Source organism: Otolemur garnettii, unplaced genomic scaffold (assembly GCF_000181295.1).
Source record: "Otolemur garnettii isolate 467f Iridium unplaced genomic scaffold, OtoGar3 scaffold00002, whole genome shotgun sequence".
Classification (NCBI taxonomy): domain Eukaryota; kingdom Metazoa; phylum Chordata; class Mammalia; order Primates; family Galagidae; genus Otolemur; species Otolemur garnettii.
The window spans coordinates 5,586,594-5,589,514 of NW_003852397.1; the positions used below are offsets into that span (position 1 = coordinate 5,586,594).

Consider the following 2,921-nt stretch of genomic DNA (forward strand, 5'->3'; position numbering starts at 1 on the left):
AAAAAAAAAATCTTCCTCCTTCTTGCCCTTCAAATTGTACCCTTATCATATGTACATGATAGAAATTTATTGTTATTTTTATGTGTTTTGAAAGAAACATTGAGACCCACGACTGTAATTGTTTGACCTTCTAGACTAGAGTCCTCAAAAGTTTCATCATTATACTTTTGCTGTTGGAAGTTATTAAGCCTGTGTGTGCATACATATTTTGCTTTCTCTTTGTTCTCCTTGTATGTGTCCAGTAAAAGAATGAAGGAGGAAGAAAGCCAAGAAAAGCCTTAGCATCTTTTACCATTCCTTTGTCTTACTTTCAGCTTTAGCTTGCCAGACTCTTAAGAATCAAGACCACTAGAATTCTATTTGGAAAGGAAAAAAGGATATTTGGCTCTAGTTTTTATATAACAATCCCAGTTTTTGATTCTTTCTGCAGGACAAGATTAAACATTTAGAGGAAAAACTCAGGGAAGAAGAACATCAGCGTAAGCTGTTTCAAGACAAAGCTTCTGAGGTAGAGACTAATCTGTCACAGAGAACTATATGCATTTAATTATACTCTATTTTCATTAACTAAAACCTGTGTCCTAGATTCTTATTTCTGCTCCCTACATTGTTAGGTTTGTTTCTTCTTGCTATAATACTGGAATTCTCAATCAGTGATATATTCATATACGTGGATGCACTGCCAAGAAGTCTTTTAATTCTTTGGAAATTCTGACAAATACATATATTCTCAATTGAAATAACTCTAAGGATTGATTTTTTTTAGTTATATATATATATATAAAATCATTGTCTTATAAACAGATTTATTCTAATTACTAATATACTTAGTAACTTAAACACACAGAATAGTATTTTGGATTTTAAAAAAGCACTTTTATATTTATAAACTAAGACTTGATCTCTCATAAAGTAGCAAGTTACAAATCAATTTTGTAAGTTTTTTCTTTAATATTGTAGCTTCAAACTGGACTTGAAATCAGTAGAATTTTAATGTCTTCCGTGTCAAATCCAAAACACTCCAGGGAAAAGAAGATATCTTCAAAGGTATGCATATAAAACTTTTTTCCAGACAATATTTTCTTATTTGCTAATTCTTATTTACCATTTTATTGTTTATACTTAAACCATTTCCAGGAAGGATTTGAAGATGTATATAATAAAACACTTGCAAGAGTGCATGTCAAGTGATGATGGTTTGGGATGTAATGAAAGAAAATTTCAGAAAACCCAGGTTAAAGAAAGTAATAGCCCTCATACAAAACTTAGCTCTGAATTTGCTTGACAGTAAAGCGAAAAATAGCACATATAGACAATAGTGAATCACATGACACATACCAGTTTTTCTAGACGGGTAAAGATTTTTCTAGTTTCAATCTCTTGGGCAAATGAATTTTGTGATCCGTTATAAAAGAGGCACTAAATAACACAGTGGATGCTGATAACACAATAAATCCTGAAAGCAGGTGTATGAATACATGCACAAGAAAAAAACAGGATTTTTCTCTCATAAACCTTTTAACTTCTGTGAAGGCATTCATATAGGGAATTTAGTATTGTTTGTTCTTTCTTTACTCATGTCCTTTAGATTTGCTTGAGAATGAGGACTGGGGAGTTAGTACTTTATACATTGACCAGGATTTTGTTTAGATGAGTTGATGTTTTGAATTTATTGTAGTTTAACCTTCTTAATTGTATATAATGTCAAGAAAAAAAATTTAATTCCTTCAATCTTATAATTCTGGGATTATATGTGTTATAGTTTTGGTGACCATTATTACTATGTATTGAATATGCATGTAGTCACTTTTCTGTGTGTTGTTTGCTATGGGAGTCAGGAGTGCTGTTATATTTGAGAATTCTGTCCACTGCTGTATGCTTACTCTGTGGATAAAATAATGGAGAGAATGTAATACTTAACTTTGGCTACTCTTTTATTAGGTAAATTAGAATTAAAAATACTTTGACTGTATTTTTGACAAATTTTTCTTTTAAAGAATTTTCAAACTACGATAATTGAAAACATTTTCCCATTGCAACTTTATATATTTTTTGCTTGTTCCTTCCTTAAATATTTATTTTGTGTCTTGTTTGTGCAATGAGATTCAAAGCTGCAAAGCCGAATAGAAAATCATTATCAGTCATTTGCAAGTAAAACAAATATTGACTTATTCATGGTAAAAACAGTGAAGGTACAAGGAAAAGGTAAAAAAAATTACAGAAAGAAAAGTTAGCTCTTGGAAGAGAAGAGAGTAACAGCAAAACCACTTTACAGAAGTTCTTAGTTCAAATCTCAAGTTCATAGTATCTGCAAATCATATCTTCTCCCCTTAAGATGAAGGAATATTAATGTTGCTGAAGATAGGATCAGAGTTCAGGAAGCCTCTGTAAGAGACCTGCTTTCTCTCACACTGTTTCTTCATACCCTAGACAGAATTCATTCAGCATGTACATCTTGTGTCCATAGATGTGTGTCTCTATGTAATAAATAATAAGACAGGAATTTATGAGAAAGATTAATGTACAAATATAAGACAGTGTAATAAAAGCTTAATAGAGGCATAAACAAGGTGCTGTGGTGCTGTGTAGAGGAAGGAATATGTGAAAGGGAACGCAAAAAGCAGCATTAAAGGAAGCCTTGGAAAATTAATAAATATTGACAGACTGTGATGAGGAGAAATATGTTGTAGTCTAAAGAAACCTTTGGTTTTTCCAGGAACCTCAGTAGTGGAGGTGAGATGGGGGTCATAGTGAAAATTAGAATTGAAAATAGATCTTGGGGTGAGATAATGATTGACCTTGAATGCCATGTTAAAAATCTGAGCTTTTATTCTATAAATAGTTGGGAACCATGTAAGGCTTTTGAAAAGAGTGCAGACATGATTAGAGCTGTAATTCTAGATGGTAACTGACAGCAGTAT

At 31.8% G+C, this 2,921-nt stretch overlaps 1 protein-coding gene across 2 annotated transcripts in view; it reads left to right on the forward strand.

The window, feature by feature from the left end:
* Positions 1-1,104, forward strand: part of CEP57L1 (centrosomal protein 57 like 1) — a 51,362-nt gene extending 50,258 nt beyond the window's left edge. The window contains exons 7-8 of one of the 2 annotated variants that reach the window (XM_012805385.2): positions 431-508; positions 961-1,104. In XM_012805385.2, the coding sequence (XP_012660839.1) occupies positions 431-508; positions 961-1,059 (177 nt within the window). In that variant the 3' untranslated portion in view covers positions 1,060-1,104. The remainder of the gene's footprint in view (positions 1-430; positions 509-960) is intronic. The other variant, XM_023513197.1, reaches the window with a different exon arrangement.
* The last annotated feature ends 1,817 nt before the right edge of the window (positions 1,105-2,921 follow it).